At 43.0% G+C, this 17,819-nt stretch overlaps 1 protein-coding gene across 3 annotated transcripts in view; it reads left to right on the top strand.

The window, feature by feature from the left end:
* ZBTB8A (zinc finger and BTB domain containing 8A) overlaps window positions 1–17,819 on the top strand; it is a 70,937-nt gene that overhangs the window by 37,240 nt on the left and 15,878 nt on the right. The window contains exon 1 of one of the 3 annotated variants that reach the window (XM_058718209.1): window positions 14,996–15,046. The exons of the other annotated variants lie outside the window; for them this stretch is intronic. Within the exon in view, the coding sequence (XP_058574192.1) occupies window positions 15,018–15,046 (29 nt within the window). The 5' untranslated portion in view covers window positions 14,996–15,017. Of the gene's footprint in view, window positions 1–14,995; window positions 15,047–17,819 lie in introns of those variants that run through there. 3 annotated transcript variants of the gene reach the window in all.

Genomic DNA, 17,819 nt, shown 5'->3' with positions numbered 1-17,819 from the left:
TTGGAGTTATGATGTTTCTGCCACCCACTTCCAGCTGGTGCCAGCATATTACACAGAACCATCTACAAATCACGCTTCAACTTTTTCTTCCTAAGTCAGCTAGTTTAGGAACCCAACAACCATATGTGTGAGTGGTGGAAAAGCAGCAGTGTACTAGGAGTAGGAACTGTGGCATGGGCCCCCTGCTCATGAACTTATTTCTGGATTCAGGACCTGCTCAGTTCAATCTTGTACGTAACATTTGACCTTGGTATGAAGTGCTGCTGCACATGCCCAAATGTATAATTTGGTACGTCAGGAACACCCATGATAGGCAACTCAGGGATACCCACTTGATGTCCATGGTCAGGCATCAAGCTCTAATAAGAGGGCCTGGTGGCATTCCAAAAGCTCTTTTTCAAAAGGAGAATAGTTATTTGGTGGAGAGGTATGATGGTTAATTTTACGTGTCAGCTGGACTGGTCTACAGTGTACCCAGTAATTTGGTCAAACATTATTCTGGGTGATTCTGTGAGAATGATTTTGGATGCATTTAACATTGAAATTGATAGGAAAGCAGTTTGCCCTCCCTAATGTGAGTCAGCCTCATCCAGTCAGTGGAAGGCCTGAATAGATCAAAGGACTGATCTTCTCCCACATAAGAAAGTATTTCTTCCTGCCTGACTACTTTGAGCTGGTACACTGGGTTTTTTCCTGCCTTTGGACTCAAACTGAAACATTGGCTCTTCCTGGGTCTCAAGCCTGCCAGCCTTTGAACTGGAACTTGCGTCATTGGCTCCCCTGGTTCTCAGGCCTTCAGTCTTGGACTGGAACTACTCCATCCAGCTTGCCAACTGCAGATTTTTGGACTTGTTACCCTCTAGACTCATTTGAGCCAATTCCTTATAATAAATCTTATATATACATATGTGTGTGTGTGTGTATGTTTATATATGTGTGTGTATGTGTATGTATGTGTGTATGCATTCTATTGGTTCTCTTTTTCTGGAGAACCTTAACTAATACAAGAAGTATTGAATTTTCTCCCAAATTCTAAGGGCCATAATTCCTCTACCGGGGATGGCCATTGGTGCCATAAAGCATCCTCTAACACCACTGGAGTTGCTGTGTCATAAGGCCTATGTAACAGAGCAACTTGCACTGTAGCCTGGACCTTCTGCAGAATCTTTCCTTGCTCTGGGCCACAATTAAAACTGTCCATCTTGTGAGTTACTCAGGAGATACAGGTTGGAATAGCTCCTGGATTGAGGCATAATGTTGCTCCCAAACCAAAAGATTCCTGCAACTTGCCTCTCTTTCTGTGGTGGGTGGCATAAGGTAGAACAGTTTGTCTTTCACTTTATATTGGGCTAATCCCAACTTGTCGCAGATCATATGACCCCTAAAAATTTCAGCAAGGAGGCGGGACCCTCAATCTTCAGAGTCTTTGTCTCCTACCTTCTGGCATGCATCTGTCCTACTAAGATACCTAGGATAGTTGCTACTTTCTGCTCATCATGTCCAGTCAGGACAACATTGTCGGTGTGTGAACTGTTGTCCCTGACAGGTAGGAGCAAACTGCAGCTCATGTTCTTGCTAATCCATGTAGAGACGAAAACATCTCTCCAAGTCAATAGCTGTATCCCAGGTGCTGGTTACTATGCCAGTTTGTTGCAGTGGAAAGATCACAAACGCTTGACCTTGATAAGCCCCTGCCTACACTGGTGGGTCACGATGTTGTTCTGGGTACCCAGAGATTAACATCAATTCAGAACCAATATCTAGCAATCCCTCGGAGCTCTAGATATTACTCTTTCTGAGTCTTCAGTCATCCTAGTACATGGTTTCACTTACATTCATTTAGTAGGACATCATTTACCAGGACATTATTTCAGGTCTCTTTGAGGAAGACATGGAGGAAATGTTCCAGTATGTACTCGTGGTAGTGTAGTATCCTTCTCTGATCAAAGGTTCAACAAATCCAGTTCTGTACATTGGTTTAGGTCTGTGGTATACATGACAGGCTGTCATGCCCCAGTAAGGCAAACCAGGTCAGATTCTTGCTCAAGAGACCTAGCATTTCTGTTTATTTGTTTTTACTTTTGTTTGTTGGCTTTTTGGTGATAGAGGTCAGTTTAACACTTTAGGAAGCTGTTCATCTGGATAATTCTTAGAGACAACATGGTCAACTAGCCATCACCAAAGACCCACTCCTGCTGTGTATATGGTAATTGTGTACACATTGTCTCTGGCATTTAACCACTGTCACTTGGCCTTTGCCACTCTGGGATCTCGTCATCCCCATTTCAGTGTATATGGTAATTGTGTACACATTGTCTCTGGCATTTAACCACTGTCACTTGGCCTTTGCCACTCTGGGATCTCGTCATCCCCATTTCAGTGTATATGGTAATTGTGTACACATTGTCTCTGGCATTTAACCACTGTCACTTGGCCTTTGCCACTCTGGGATCTCGTCATCCCCATTTCAGTGAAGACATCTCCCTTTGTCATTTCCATCCTATAGGTGACAGCTGCATTCTCTTAGTGAAGGAAGTGTCATCTGGATCTCTGGGTTTCTTCCTCCACATTATGGCAGGAGTTCTGGCATCTCAGCTTCATTGAAAATAGTCCACCCTTGAGTTCAAGTTGTGGTCTGCCCTTGACACACATTTTTAGAGCCATTCCTAAGTGTTTGAACTAACACATAAAATCCAGTGTGGCCTTATGAATAAATCCAGCCTGTTTCAACATGGTAACCCTCAGAATCCATCACTAAACATATTCCCGTGTTTGCCAAGGTAAATTAGAAAAACCTTGCAATAGTTTTGGTTTTATAAATTATCTCCTCCCATATGATAATTTTTTCATTATTCCCCGGGAGAAATGCTGATTCTGGTTATGGTCCGTGGCAATAAGGGGTGGTGAGGTGTGTTTGGAGGAAAATTGGCATCCTCTTGTAAGGTAATTCCCTCTGGTGTGTTATTACAGAGTCTTCGAGAAAGGGAAGGCTAGTCTCCTCAGACAAAGGAGAGGCTGCTTCCTGACAAGGGAGACTCATGGGAATTTACAAGTTCAAGGTTTTCAGAGTGTCTGAATCTATTCAAATGTTCCCAGTCCCAGGGTCTCCTTCACAATCAGCACCCATCATATAAGAGAGTTGGTCAGATGTAAAATCAACTTAGGCTGCAATTTTACAACCCACACAATTACATTTAGTGTCTGATTTTTAGCTGTATCTACCCTGTGGCTTCACAGAGGTTCCTTTAAGGTCCCTGTCAAAGTTCTCTGGTTTTCTAATGGTTGACCTGAGCTGAGTTTTAAATTTTTTTTAATGTTTATTTAAAAAAATTTTTTAATGCTTCTATTTATTTTGGAGAGAGAGAGAGAGAGAGAGAGAGACAGAATCCAAAACAGACTCCAGGCTCAGAGCTGTCAGCACAGAGCCGAACACGGGGCTCAAACTCCTGATCATGATCTGAGCTGAAGTCCGATGCTTAACCAACTGAGCTACCCAGGCACCCCATTAAATGTTTATTTATTTTTGAGAGAAGGCGAGAGAGAAGGGGACAGAGGATCTGATGTGGGCTCCGTGCTGACAGCAGAGAGCCCAATGTGGGGCTCAAACCCACAAACCGTGAGAACATGACCTGAGCTGAAGTCAGATGCTTAACCAACTGACCCACCCAGGCGCCCTAAGCTGAGTTTAAAGCTTGGAGCTTGTCATTTCCTTTCTGTAAGTGCTCCAGTACAGTCAGAAGCAGCTCACCTGATGTGTCCTTGTAGTCATCATTACTAATGTCATGGTGAGATAGAGCAGCCACTTAGTCTCCCAAAGTGTTGGCTTCAGTAGGACTTCACCCGAAGCAAATGATGATAAGTAATCAGAATGCCACTACAGGACATGGATTACCAGTATTTCCATTTTTCATTGGCAATAAGGCCATTATTCTGTTCAAGCTCAAAACAGCAAACCAACCCCCAAACCCTATTTTAGAGATTCTGTTTCCTGGGACCTTTTCTGTTACCCAGGTTATAAAGTAAGAGTCCTATCCAGAAAACAGATGCCATTCTAGATATTCCAGACAAAGATACTTTGTGTGGAAGATACAGGTGTGGGAAGGTGTGGGAGAGCACAAATGAGGATGGGGGCTGGGAGAACAAAAAGAAGGAAATGATACTCAGGGATCACAAGCTGCTAATGTCCCTTGAAGCATATACCCTTGCTGGAGCCCTTGAGCATATACCTGCTGCTGCACTTTTGGAGACACAGTCCAGGATCTGCTGAAGAGGTAACACTTCGATGAGAGCTGGAACCACCAGAAAGATTCCACATCTGCCTGAGCTGCTGTAGTCCAGAATCCTGCCACCCAGCTGCTACTACAGCAACCATCAGCAACTGTGAGAGCTAGAGCAGGGAGTTCCCCTCTTCCTCCAGCCCTCCAAGTCCCATTGTACATATCCTGCAGGAAGCCAGCTGGTGAGAGATACTGGGTAATGTAGTTTGCAGACTCTCAGCCCCATCAGAACAGAGCAGAATATGGGGTTCCTGGATGGCTCAGGCAGTTAAGCATCTGACTTTGGCTCAGGTCATGATCTCATGATGTGTGAGTTTGAGCCCTGTATCAGGCTCTGTACTGATGGCTCAGAACCTACTGAGCCATCAGCACAGACATATGGCAGGGAGAGCAAGTGCAGAGCCTGCTTCAGATTCTGTGTCTCCCTCTCTCTCTGCCCCTCCCCTGCTCATGCTCTGTCTCTCTCTCTCAAGAATAAATAAACATTAAAAAAAAAAAAAAAAAAAACAGGGGCACCTGGGTGGCTCAGTCAGTTAAGCAACTGACTTTGGCTCAGGTCATGATCTCACGGTTCGTGGGTTCGAGCCCTGCGTCGGGCTCTGTGCTGACAGCTCAGAGCCTGGAGCCTGCTTCGGATTCTGTGTCTCCCTGTATCTCTGTTCCTCCCCTGCTCGTTCTCTGTCTCTCTCTGTTTCTGAGAAATAAATTTTTAAAAAGTTAAAAAAAAAAAAAAACAGAGCAGAATATAAAAAGGCAGTTTGGGGGCTTAAAAACAATAGGTAGATAACCAGTACAGAAACCAAAATCCGTTGCCTTAGTTATGAAGGCCCTGGTTACTTAGAAGGGCAAAGAACAAATGTATTCAGCCATAGATGGGTAGCTTAAAGAAAAATGTCAGCTTCTCCTGCCTGTCAGTTGCTGTAGTCTATCCATGGAACAGTTTCACCAGTAGAAATCCCTTAAATATTTGCTGAGTATTACTATGCTGTAAGCTGGGCTCAGGCTGTTATACTTTAATCTTGTGATTTAAGTGGAAAGTATAAATCAGAGTAGATTAAACATCAGATATACATTTTTATATTAACTACTGTAATTCTACCAAATTTCCCATATCCTCATCGTTTTCACAAATAATGCTATTTTACTTAGAGATCAAAGGCATTGGAAATGAGCCCCGATATCATCTTCCGTTAGAGATCTGTACACTTTTTCATTATCTCTTTCTGTTGCAAAGAAGAAGGTATCCTGTCCTCCTACCCCTCACTAATCCTTTTCAACAATAACCCTTTTAATGTGTTCTCAATCTCATTCCTCCCTGCCTTATCTGGAAATTTATTTCTTCAGTGAATTTTTTCTTTCCAGAATACTCAAATTCTTCTTCAGTCTTGATGACACCTCCCCTTTCTATCACTATCTGCCTTATCCGTTCACTTCACAGCAAAAGTCTGCGGAAAGAGTTGTATGTACTCTCTCCTCCATCCCATTCTCTGTGAAACTCACCCCAACACAGGGACACAGATACACACGTGCACACACATAGACACACACAGGCACATACAACATATGCAAACATGCACATCATACACACACACACACCACATATGCACACATGCACACATGTGCATGTGTACACACACACACACACACACACACTACTGATCCATCCAGTGCTTCTCCTTGAAGCAGTTTCTTCACTTCCAGGATGTCTTCCTGGCTTTCTGGTTTTTCTCTGGTATCTTTGCTTGATCCTTATCCTTCTATTCCCTAAATGTCAGAGGGCCAGGGGCTCACCTCTATTCTATGTGGCCTGCCTCCTTTGGTAATCACATCTAGTTTCATGACTTTAAATACCATTCAAATGCTGATTCCCAGTTCCCATCCCCAGCCTGGACCTATTTCCTCAACTCTGCTCGTATGTCCAACCGCCCACCCTTTCTCTCTTGTTGGATGGATAACAGGACATGTTAAACTTACCATGTCCAAACTTGAGCTGCAGAGACCAGCCCCCACAGGTTCCTTTCCTAGTCTTCCCCATTTCAGTAAACAGTAACTCTACTCTGCCAGTACCACGCCATCGGCCTCGGGGTCACCCTTGATTGTTCTCTTGCTCTCCCTGCCATATGTGTGTTACCTGGTTGTGGTCCTGTGTGTGTGTGTGTGTGTGTGTGTGTGTGTGTGTGCGCGCGCACATGCGTGTGAATTGCCTTTTCCCTTTGATCTATCGGAGTCTTTTCATTAAGGTTCTTAAACTTATTCTTAATCCTATCTTGGAATTAGAGCCTCCTTTCAAGACGGGAGAACATGGCACTGGGAATTCAGCCGCCAACGTGGGATATTTCACTTTAGGGAATAGTCTTATGACTGCCCTTTGACACAGTCTGCTGCTGGTCATTCTGCCAGGCCTCAGCCTTCTCCCTCAGAGGTCCTCTGTTACTCCTTCCACTTGTCAAAGGCAGTGTTCAGATGTCTCCAGTCAGGAGACAGTTTTCTACTTTGCTTTCACTGTTAAACATCTTCTCACTCCCTATCAACTCTCAGGAGCCTGTTTAAATTTGCACAGAGTGACTACCGTTTGCAACACATAACAATACTGAAGCTCAGAACGTCTACAGGTTGCCTAGAAAAGAAAGCAGTATCTGACTGAAATTTAAACTAAAAAAACAAACAAAACATTTTTCCTCCACGGAATTAACTTTTCACTAAAACTGTATAAAACACTTTCATGTCTGAAAAAGAACTGACAATGTGTTGGATGTCAATTAATCATTCCTCTATGAAATCAATTTTGATTCCTTTCAGAATCAGGAGTAGATTTTAAAGAAAAGCTGCACTGGGGCTCCTGGGTGGCTCAGTTGGTTAAAGCGTGTGACTTCGGCTCAGGTCATGATTTTGCAGTTTGTGGGTTTGAGCCCCACATCGGGCTCTATGCTGACAGCTCAGAGTTTGGAGCCTGCTTCGGATTCTGTGTCTCCCTCTCTCTCTGCTCCTCCCCCTGCTCCTGCTCTGTCTCTGTCTCTGTCTCTCTCTCAAAAATAAATAAAACGTTAAAAAACATTTTTTTTAAAAGAAAAGCTGCACTAATAATTAGAAGAAAGTGATCAAAGAATTCAGAACCTTCAGAAATAACTTATAAAGCGAGATTCTCTGGTTACAAGTAAAAGGAAAGCCAACTCATGCTGGCTTAAGGAAAATGACATTTATTGAGACAGGTAACTGGAAAGTCCAAGGATAGATATAGCTTAAGGCATTGCTGGGACTAGGACTGGGTTTGGCAAAAAGCAGCCTGTGGCTATTTCTGTAAATAAAGCTTTATTAGAACACTACCCTACCCATTGCTTCTCCTGTTGCCTCTGGCTGCTTTTGTGCCACAGTGGCAGAAGTGAGTAATATAGTGGTGAAGCTGAGGAGTTGTGAGAGAGAGCCCCACAATGATGTGTGGGTTTCCTGCCCCAAGTCAAGCAATTCTCCGAGACTAATCCAACTCCGTTCTGACACTGTCTACCTGGAGATAGCATCAGATTCACAGGTTAAGGGCTCAGTCCCGCAAGATGGCCCCCACATCAGATGCCCATCACTAGTCCAGGTTGTTACCTGTGCTTCTGACTGACTGGAGGACCCCCTCCTTGGGTTCGAATAGTTTGCTAGAGTGGCTCACAGAACTAAGGAAACCAGTTTACTCACCAGATTACCAGTTTATTACAAAAGATATTAAAGGATACAGGTGAACAGCCAGATGAAGAGATACATAGGGAAAGGTTCCAAATGCAAGAACTTCTTTCCCATGGAGCTTGGGGCCAACAAGTGGATGCATTCTGGTTCACCAACCTGGAAGCTCTCAGAACCCTGTCCTTTCAGGGTATTATGGATGCTTCATTACATAGATGTGATTGATTAAATCATTGGCTGTTGGTGCTTGATTCAATTTCCAGCCCCTCCCCTCTTTCCCAGAAGTCATGGGGAGGGACTGAAAGTTCCAAACCTCTAGTCTAATTAATCTAATGTAATGGTTGGTTCTCCTGGCACAACCCCCCCACCATCTTAGGGAACTTCCAAGAGTCACCTCATTAACATAAACTCAGCTGTTGTTGAAAGGGTTTTTTTTGTGAATAGCAAGACACCCGTGGCACCTTTATGGCTCTGAAGTGATTTCGGGAACTGAGGATAAAAGACCAAATATGAGAACAAAACATGCTCTTGGGGACGCCTGGGTGGTTTAGTTGGTTAAGCCTCCAACTCTTGATTTCGTCTCAGGTCATGATCACGGTTTGTGAGATCGAGCCCTGCGTCTGGCTCTGCACTGACAGCGTGGAGCCTGCTTGGGATTCTCTCTCCCTCTGTCTCTGCCCCTCCCCATTCATGTACGTGCTCTCTCTCTCTCAAAATAAATAAATCAACATTTTTTTAAAAGATGCTTTTATTGCTCTTATTGCTTAGGAAATTACAAGGGTTTGGGAAGCAATGAGCCAGGGACCATTGGCAAAGTCAAAAATATATATTTATTATAAATAATAATTTCATACCCACAAACCCTGAAATATTTCCTGCCTGGCCCTTTACAGAAAAAAAAAAAAAAAATTACCAACCTAGGAAACAGAATGATGTCAGTGGGATCTGGCCTTTCTCTGTTTCTCTGCTCTGCTTTCCTCAGCGTTGGCCCTTTCTCATGGAGGCTCTGTCATGGTGGCAGAAAGAACATCTACAATATATAACTCCAGGGTTACATCCTCACGGGAGTGGTCTTCTTTCCAGTTGCTCCAGTAAAAATTCTAGGATTCACTTTGATTGAATCTCCTTTCCTTGCTTTGCTTGGTGTGTCCATCCTCAAGCCAGTAACTGGCCATGGGAATGCAGTGCCCTGATTTGTCAGGTCTAGGTCACAGGTTGAGCTCTGGAGTGATGAGTCAAGTCAATATCTCCCAAACCATAAGAACTGAAAGAGATGAAGGGGTGATCCTCTCAAGAAAAGTTGTGGGAAGCAATTGCCAGAAAAATGAGAAGAGGGAGAAGTCAGAATAGAATAATGAGTAAATGGAAAGGAAGTTGTATAACAGGCTGGTAAACGAAAACATCACTGAAAGAATTAAAATCACAGCTTTTATCTTTAAAATTTTTTTTATTAAAAAATTTTTTTCTAACATCCATTTTTTGAGAGACAGAGAGACAGAGTGCAAGTGGGGGAGGGACTGAGAGCGAGGGAGACACAGAATCCGAAGCAGGCTCCAGGCTCTGAGCTGTCAGCCCAGAGCCTGACACAGGTCTCGAACCCATGGACTGAGAGATCACGATCTGAGCCAAAGTCAGATGCTTAACCAACTGAGCTACCCGGGCCCCCCTAAAATCACAGCTTTTTTTTTTTTTTTTTTTGGCTTTTTATTTATTTATTTTTTTAATGTGTAGAATGTTCATTTTATTTTTTTATTTTTTTATTTTTTTTTCAATATATGAAATTTATTGTCAAATTGGTTTCCATACAACACCCAGTGCTCATCCCAAAAGGTGCCCTCCTCAATACCCATCACCCACCCTCCCCTCCCTCCCACCCCCCATCAACCCTCAGTTTGTTCTCAGTTTTTAACAGTTTCCTATGCTTTGACTCTCTCCCACTCTAACCTCTTTTTTTTTTCCTTCCCCTCCCCCATGCGTTTCTGTTAAATTTCTCAGGATCCACATAAGAGTGAAACCATATGGTATCTGTCTTTCTCTGTATGGCTTATTTCACTTAGCATCACACTCTCCAGTTCCATCCACGTTGCTACAAAAGGCCATATTTCATTCTTTCTCATTGCCACGTAGTATTCCATTGTGTATATAAACCACAATTTCTTTATCCATTCATCAGTTGATGGACATTTAGGCTCTTTCCATCATTTGGCTATTGTTGAGAGTGCTGCTATAAACATTGGGGTACAGGTGCCCCTATGCATCAGTACTCCTGTATCCCTTGGGTAAATTCCTAGCAGTGCTATTGCTGGGTCATAGGGTAGGTTTATTTTTAATTTTCTGAGGAACCTCCACACTGCTTTCCAGAGCGGCTGCACCAATTTGCATTCCCACCAACAGTGCAAGAGGGTTCCCGTTTCTCCACATCCTCTCCAGCATCTGTAGTCTCCTGATTTGTTCATTTTGGCCACTCTGACTGGCGTAAAATCACAGCTTTTAAAGGGCTGCAGCTTCTTCTGTTAATGCAGAAATAAATATTTTCCCTTTCATCAGTTCATTTAAAATCAAGAGTTTAGATCCACTATATGAAATTACTATTTTTATTGGTCAGAATGGTTAAATCCTGGCAATTTCATGCAGTGTGTGCTGATTACCTAGGGCTGCTATAACGAAGTACCTCAAACTGGGTTGCTTAAAACAACCAAAATGTATTCTCTCAGTTCTGGAGGCTGGAAGTCAGAAATCAAGGTGTTCCCTCTGAAGGCTCTAGAGGAGACTCCTTCCAGCCTCTGGGGGAGGTGTTTCTTTTTTTTTCAACGTTTTTTTTTATTTATTTTTGGGACAGAGAGAGACAGAGCATGAACGGGGGAGGGGCAGAGAGAGAGAGGGAGACACAGAATCGGAAACAGGCTCCAGGCTCCGAGCCATCAGCCCAGAGCCTGATGCGGGGCTCGAACTCACGGACCGCGAGATCGTGACCTGGCTGAAGTCGGACGCTTAACCGACTGCGCCACCCAGGCGCCCCTGGGGGGGGGGGGAGGTGTTTCTTGACTAGTATTGCATGACTCCAGTCTCCACCCGTTATTTCACAAGGTTTTTTTTCTTCTTCTTTGTGTTTATGTGTCCTCTCCTCTTCTTATAAGGACAGGAGACCCTAATCCAGTGACCTTGTCTTAACCAATTATTTCTGCAAAGACCCTATTTCCAAACAAGGTTATATTCTGAGGTTCCAGGTAGACATGAATTGGGTTTTTTTTTTTTCAAGTAGACATGAATTTTGAGGGGACAGTATTCAACCCACTAAGTTCACTTAGTATTATTGGAGACTATGCTGAAAAAGCAGAAAATTTGTCTTTTCAAAAGTCTCTGATTCGGTAGAAGAACAAAAGTAAAGGCTGGGTTAAACTATCTCAGGAATGCAAAGATAATTCAACATCCAGAAAATGTAATATACTAATGATTGTTGTGGCTTGAATTGTGTTCCCCCCAAAAGATATGTCTCAGTGCCAACCTGCAGTACCTTACTTGGAAATACAGTTGATGCACAGGTAATCAGTTAAGATGAGGTCATATTGGAGTAGGATGGGCCCTTAAGCCTAAATGACTAATGTCCTTTTGTGTCCTTTTGCTCCAGATCAGAGCCTGGAGCCTGCTTCAGATTCTCTGCCCCTCTCCCCGCTCATGCTCTGTGTGTGTCTCTCTCTCTCAAAAATAAACATTAAAAAAATTTTTTTTTAATAAAAAAAAAAAAAGGACTAATGTCTGGGGCTCCTGGCTGGCTCAGTCGGTAGAGCATGTGACTCTTGATCTCGGGTTGTGAGTTCAAACCCTATGTGAAGCCTAGCGCTTACTTTTAAAAAATGGCTGGGGGCGCCTGGGTGGCGCAGTCGGTTAAGCATCCGACTTCAGCCAGGTCACGATCTCGCGGTCTGTGAGTTCGAGCCCCGCGTCAGGCTCTGGGCTGATGGCTCGGAGCCTGGAGCCTGTTTCCCATTCTGTGTCTCCCTCTCTCTCCGCCCCTCCCCCGTTCATGCTATGTCTCTCTCTGTCCCAAAAATAAATAAATTAAAAAAAAACGTTGAAAAAATAAAAAATGGCTGTAGGGGCGCCTGGGTGGCTTGGTCGGTTAAGCGTCCGACTTCGGCTCAGGTCATGATCTCACGGCCCGTGAGTTCGAGCCCCGCGTCGGGCTCTGTGCTGACAGCTCAGAGCCTGGAGCCTGTTTCAGATTCTGTGTCTCCCTCTCTCTCTGCCCCTCCCCTGTTCATGCTCTGTCTCTCTCTGTCTCAAAAATAAATAAACGTTAAAAAAAAAAATTTTTTTTTTTAAATGGCTGTAGAAAATAACTAATGTTGGGGCGCCTGGGTGGCTCAGTCGGTTAAGCGTCCAACTTCGCTCAGGTCACGATCTCGTGGTCCGCGAGTTCGAGCCCCGCGTCGGGCTCTGGGCTGATGGCTCAGAGCCTGGAGCCTGCTTCTGATTCTGTGTTCCCCTCTCTCTCTGCCCCTCCCCCGTTCGTGCTGTGTCTCTCTCTGTCTCAAAAATAAATAAACGTTAAAAAAAAAAAAAAAAAAGAAAATAACTGATGTCCTTATAAGAAGACATTGTGAAGATACAAGGAGAGAGCTCCTTGTGAAGACACAGAGACACAGGGAAAAGACAGCCGTGTGAAGATGGAAACAGATTAGGGTTTTGGTGCCACAAACCAAAGAACTCCTGGGGTCACTAGACACTAGGAAGAAGCAAAGAAGGATTCCTCCCTCACAGGTTTCAGAGGGAGCATGACGCTGCTGACACCTGGTTTTAGATATCCAGCATCCAGACTGCAAGATAATAAACTTCTGTTGTGTTAAGTCACCCAGTTTATGGTACTTTATTACAATAGCTCCAGGAAACTACTATACAGATTAAGAAAGAAAAAAGCATGTAAATACCACATATGCATTTAATAAAATTTAGCACTCATTTATGATAAAAATTTTTAGCAAGTTGGAAACAAAAGGGTAACCATCAAACACCTATACTAAACATCAGTCTTAATGCTGAAATTTTAGGAGCATTTCCATTCGTCAATATAAATAAATCTAACAAAAATATGCAAGATCTTAATAAAGAAAATAAGGGGGAGCTCCTGGGTGACTCAATCGGTTAAGTGTTCGACTTTGGCTCAGGTCATAATCTCACGGTTCGTGAATTCAAGCCCTGAGTCGGGCTCTGTGCTGACAGCTCAGAGCCTGGAGCCTGCTTCAGATTCTGTGTCTCCCTCTCTTTCTTCCCCTCCCCTCCCCTGCTTGCTCTCTCTTTCTCTGTCTCTCAAAAATAAATAAACATTAAAAAAAAAAAAAAGAAGGAAACATTACTGAAGAATACAAAAAAAGGCCTAAATAAATGGAGAATTATACTATGTTCCTGGATGATAAGACTCAATATCATAAAGATGTGAGTTTTCCCATAATCTATAAATTCAATTCCAAAATAAATGCCTATAGGATTTTTTTTTTTAGTGAAACTTGATAAACTTACCCTAATATTTATATGGAAGTAGAAAGAGACACTTCTTTTTAATGTTATTTGATGAATTAGATGGGGGAATTCATTTTAAAGTTTTGGCAATTAATGCTGTGAAGTATTACTGCAGAGATAGACAAATAGACCAACTGAACTGAACAAAGAGCTCAGAAATAGATCCATGAATTTATGTAAACTAAATGTATAACAGACATAGTATTACAAATTAATGGGGAAAGTATAGACTATTCAATAAATAGTGCCAGAAAAAGTGGTTACCTGAATGAAAAAAATTAGAATACCACATGCAAAATAAATAGTAGATTAAAGCCTTAAAAGTGAAAAACAGAACTTTAAAAAATATCTTTAAGTCCTTGAAACAGGATTTTTTTTTTTTTTTTTGAGAGAGAGCATGCATGGGAGGGACAGAAAGAGAGAGAGAGAATCCCACGCAGGATTGCACTATCAGCGTGGAGCCTGACTCGGGGCTCGAACCCATGAGCTGTGAGATCATGACCTGAGCCGAAATTAAGAGACGCTTAACTGACTGAGCCACCCAGGTGCCCCTAAAAGCTTCTTTTTAATGAAAACCACCTTAAGTGAAGTTAAAAAGTCAAACCACAGACCGGGAGAAGATACTTGCAAAGCATATAACTGATGAAGGATTAGTATGTTGGCTATTTAAAGGATATCTATAAATAAATTAAAAAAAGACAACCCAACTTGAAAAATAAGAAAGGTTATTGTGTAGACAGCATTATTGCCCCTGTTCATCATCCCCTGCCAATATTCACACCCTTTGTTGTGGGACTTCACAGTTCTTCCCACTCACGCAGCAGGAGATATTTCTTCCCTTGACTTTAGATTTGGCCATGGCATTTGCTTTAGACTATTAGAATATGGTAGATGTAACAGTGTGCCACTTGCAAGCCTAAGCCATAAGAGGTCTCATATATTTCCACTTGGTCTTTTGTACCTTTGCCATTATCACGAGATGAAATTGGCCAAGCCAGCCAACTGGTTCCAGGAGGAAGGTATGAGACCATGTAATAACACAACTAACCTGGACAAGCTGCCTAGGTATGTGAGTGGACCCAGGCGAGATCAAAGAGCTGCCCTAACAAGTCCAGCCTAGATTAGCCAACCCATAGGCATGTGAGCTAAATAAATACTTATCGTATGACATTGTTTTTTGTAGTTAGTTGTTATACAGTGTTAGTTAACAGCACTGTAATGAGCAAGAAATTCTCCGAATCACAGTCAATAAACATTAATTGTACGATCCACACAAATAAGAGCAATGACATACCATTGCATATTTGAAAGATTGACAAAATTAAAAAGTATAATACTAAGTTCTGACAGAAATGAGAAGTAGTAATTGATATATACCGTTAATGGGAGTGACAGGGCTCTGGCCATTGAGTTACAAGTGTAAGTCCCCTGGGTGAGGCATCCAGGAAAGCCATTCCACACAGCCCCTGCCCCGATTAAAAAAAGAAGACAAGCTGGGCTGGTAATTGTCTTTTGTCTTTTCCTCTCCCTGCCAGGAATGTGGACATCAGGCTGGAGATGGGGCAGCCGCTATCTTGCAACATGAGGTGTTTTAATTTCATTGATTATATTTTTCATATATTAAATCCATTTGGTTCCCCCTCAAACCTACCTCTTCTTCCCGCCCCTCCCCGCACTGGTTTCTTTTTTTGTGGATAATAATAAAGTAAAAGGAGAATGGCTAACATTTATGAAGTACTTTTTACATGTCCAACATATAATTTTGAGTGCTCTGTGTACCTCAGCTAATTCAATCCTCACAATAATCCTATGAAAGAAGTGCTATTTTTTGTTCCATTTTACAGGTAAGGAAATGGATACAGAGGTTAAATAAATTGCCTGGGTTCATACAGCTATTAAGTGGAGCCAGAATTCCAAATCCAGCTACCCGGCTCTAGCGTCTATGTTCATGACTATTTGCTACTTTTTATTCTCTTTTATCTCTTCGACCGTCTTAAATGTGCTTATTTAATAGTCTCTTGGGTTTTTATTTTCTAAAATTGTTGGTGTTCCTGTTCTCCTGTTTGTTCCACCTGCTGATTCTTCTTTATAAAGAATGATTTCCTTGTATGTTTTAACATTTTTGATTCATTCATTCAGCAACACTGATTGAGCACGTATCATGTGGAGCTGGGGATACATAAGTAAAGCAGGCCAAGTCTCTGCTCTCTTACCTTAAATTCTAGTAGGAGAAAACAGTAAACAAGGGGACAGAGAACAGAAGGGAGTGATTATATAGGATGGTAAAGGAAAGATCTCTGATAAGGTGACATTTGAAAAGAGACCTGAAAATGTGAGAATGTGAGCTATGTGTATATCTGGGAGAAGAATTCCCAAGCAGATAGAATGGCCAAGACAAGGGCTGCACGGCAGGAACATGCCTTGAATGTTCAGGAATGGGCAGAGGCCTGTGTAGCTGGAATGTGGCATGTGAGGGACAGGGCAGAGCGGATGAGGGCAGAGAGACACCTGGACGCGAGAGGTGCCCATCACGCAGGGCCTTTGAGGTCATAACTTTGAGGCTGGATGGGGGGGGGGGGGCTTTGGAGGCTTTTTTGTGAGTCATAAGCTCAAAGATGGTATTTAAAACTATGAGACCAGATGGGCTCACCCAGGGAATAGTGTTAAGTAGAGAAGAGGTCTGAGCCCTGAGGCCTGGGACCTTCCAGCTGTAGGGGAGGAAAATTTTTCCTTGACCGTCTTCCTGGCTGGGTCTGGAAGTTAAAGGGACAAAAGCAAATTAACACGAGGAACGCAAACAAATTACTTAATATAAGTTTTACATGACCCAGAAGCCTTCATAAGGAAATGAAGACCGGAAGAAACAGACACTGAGTATATTTTTATGCTAGGTTGAAGAGCGGACAGGACAGTCATAGAGGAATATGGTAGGTCAAGGAGTAGGAGATAAATTTAGTAAGGGCGGGGGGGGGGGGGGGGGGGAACTCACCAAAGCCTGTTTGTTCACATTCTTTTCAGCGTCCCTTTGTTTTCTGAGATAAGGAATCTCTTTCTTCTGGGTATAGGGAGGGCACCTCTCACAGTAGGGTTATTTTAGTTGCAGGGGAGAAGGGAGGGGGGTGTCAGAGTGACCTTTCTGCTTCTGCTGTTTTCCCAAACTTCTTTAGTTCAAAATATTCAATACACCAAGGTGCCATATTTTAGGGTAGCATGTCGGGAATCCCCCAGCACTGAGAGATTAGGAAAATGAACACCCAGCAAAGGAGACTAAGTAGTGGCTGATAGGAGAAGAACCACGGAGGAGTTGGTGTCCCAGCATCAAGTGAAGAAAGTGTTTGAGGATGAAGAGAAGGACCCACTGCCTCAGTAAAATGAGGACAAAGGAATGACCATTGGATTTGACATGCAAGTTACTAATGAGCTTTTTAAAAATGATTTTGATGGATCGGGATGAAACCTGATAGAGAACAGAAGTGAAGATGGCAAGTGAAAAGAGCAAACGAAAACACGCTTTCAATGAATTTTGTGTGAAGGGAGCAGGGAAATGAGTAGTAACCTGGGGCGCCTGGCTGGCTCAGCCAGTAGGGCAAACGACTCTTGATTGCAGGGTCATGGGTTCGAGCCCCATGTGTGGTGTAGAGTTTACTTAAAACAAAATTTAAAACCATTATAGAGAAATGAGTAGTAGCCAGAGGTGGATTGTGAAACCAAGGGAGGTTTTGTTTGCTTGTTTCTTTTTAAGATAAGAGGTATTAGGCACCATGACGATCCAAGATTGGAAACTATCCACTTTATATGAAGAAGGGAATGACTTTGAGTTCAGCATAAGCAGAGCTTACTTCCCGCCTGGCTTGGTTCCTGAGAGCACCCCTCCTGAGCGGTTTTGCATTTACTTCTGCCAGGCGCCCAACGGGCCCTACCAGCCCAGGACTAATTTTCACATTAAAATTTCACCTTGTGGTTTGCCACACCAAACAGGTAAAATCAATTTGGATTCCAGAACCTCAAAAAGCAAAGGGTTGGGGGTGCCTGGGTGGCTCAGTTGGTTAAATGTCTGACTTGGATTTAGGTCATGATCTCGAGGTTCGTGAGTTTGAGCCCTGCATCGGGCTCTGTGCTGACACCTCAGAGCCTGGAGCCTGCTTTGGATTCTGTGTCTGTCTTTTCTCTCTTCCCTTCCCCTGCTCTCTGTCTCTCAAACATTAAAAAAAATTAAAAAGCAAAAGGTTTGATATCTCACCTAGGTACTTTTTTTTTCCCCTCAGTCCCACAAAGACAAACTTTCTTTGTTTTTTTGCCAGGGATTTATGGGAAAGTTTACTAGTCTTTCTTCATTGAGGTCGTGGTTCCTACTTGTTA

The sequence above is a fragment of the Neofelis nebulosa genome, chromosome 2 (genome assembly GCF_028018385.1).
Source record: "Neofelis nebulosa isolate mNeoNeb1 chromosome 2, mNeoNeb1.pri, whole genome shotgun sequence".
NCBI classification, from domain to species: domain Eukaryota; kingdom Metazoa; phylum Chordata; class Mammalia; order Carnivora; family Felidae; genus Neofelis; species Neofelis nebulosa.
The sequence above is the reverse complement of the archived record's forward strand: the minus strand, read 5'-3'. Positions and strand labels throughout refer to the sequence as shown.